This window comes from Alligator sinensis, unplaced genomic scaffold, assembly GCF_000455745.1.
Source record: "Alligator sinensis unplaced genomic scaffold, ASM45574v1 scaffold708_1, whole genome shotgun sequence".
NCBI classification, from domain to species: Eukaryota; Metazoa; Chordata; order Crocodylia; family Alligatoridae; genus Alligator; species Alligator sinensis.
Window position 1 is genome coordinate 371,902 of NW_005842183.1, and position 1,285 is coordinate 373,186.

The 1,285-nt window shown below is 41.4% G+C and overlaps 1 protein-coding gene across 1 annotated transcript in view; it reads right to left on the reverse strand.

Moving 5' to 3' along the window:
* The window catches only part of LRRC9 (leucine rich repeat containing 9), a 74,283-nt gene extending 73,339 nt beyond the window's left edge, over window positions 1-944 (reverse strand). The window contains exon 1 of the mRNA XM_025207136.1: window positions 890-944. Within this exon, the coding sequence (XP_025062921.1) occupies window positions 890-943 (54 nt within the window). The 5' untranslated portion in view covers window position 944. The remainder of the gene's footprint in view (window positions 1-889) is intronic.
* Window positions 945-1,285: the final 341 nt, after the last annotated feature.

Sequence of the window (1,285 nt, forward strand, 5' to 3'; positions counted from 1 at the left end):
TGGCGGTAGTGCTCCCGTCCCCCAGCGGGCTTAGTTTAAAGCCCGGTGGAGCAGGTCAGCCAGTCTGGCTGAGAAGAGCCTCCTCCCTAGGGGAGAGAGGTGGAGGCCATCTCTTCCCAGCAGCTCGCTGCCTCTCTCGCCAAAGAGCGGGCTGTGGTCATGAAAGCCAAAGCCTTCCTGATGACACCAGCGCCGCAGTCTTTGGTTGACCACATAGATCATTCTGTCCCTTCTCAGCCCATAGCCTGAGACTGGGAGGATAAACGAGAACACCACCTGTGCCCCCAGACCCTTAAGTTTAGGATTTAATGACATAATAAAATGTCATTAAATCCTAAACATAAAAAAGATATACTTTCTTCTTCTAAGAAGTACCACTGAGCCTTTTCCTTCAGTCCCTGCTAACCAAAAACTCCCATTACTTTAACTAACAGCCTAATTCTACTCCCAGCTGGGCCACTGAGGTGACTGGTGTAGGATGGACTTTAAGAAATTTGGCTTCAGTAGACAATGCAGGATTTATTTTGTTCAATGCCATTCAAAAAGCTTCTTTATATATATCACAAGACTGAGAAAATTACCTTGAAATTCTGTTCTCTGAGGATGTCATCTTGCAAGACCCTCACTTCATTAACTTTGCTTCTTTCTTGCTTCTGGGAGGGGAGAATCACTCCCCTCTCAGAATGGTTTTTGATCTTTCCAGACTCCTATTGGCATCAAATGCCAGGTACCAACCTATGAACTTCCCAGAAGGGAGAGTTCTGTACAGGTGGTATTTTTACTTAACTATAAATTAGAACCTATTTTGGCAAACATATATTGATATTGACTGATATTTTGAGAGTTACATGCCCCCACCAATAAATACAAAAAACTTGCAGACACTTACCAGCTCTTTAATGATATCCGCTGTGTACTGGTTTTGGTTGTCACTTTGGATCATGTTCCAAGCACTTACAAGTAATAATCACCATCTATCTGCTTGAAGAACGACAGTATAATTAGCCGCTGTATATCCATCCACCCACAGAACTAAGAGCCACAGAATTTCAGTTTGAAAGAAAATCTCAGTTCCTAATAAATACAGTATCAAATGTATCTTTAGCACGGTCATAGTTATATTAACCGAGGAAAACTGGTAATTTTTTAATGTTTGGACTTGTTCTTTTAATTCTATTTATATTCACATATCTTAAGGTCAGCAGGGAAAATTAGTTCACCTAGTCTAACTTCCTATATATACAGGCCAAAGAATTTAATTCAGTTACCCCTGTCCTGAACTTGA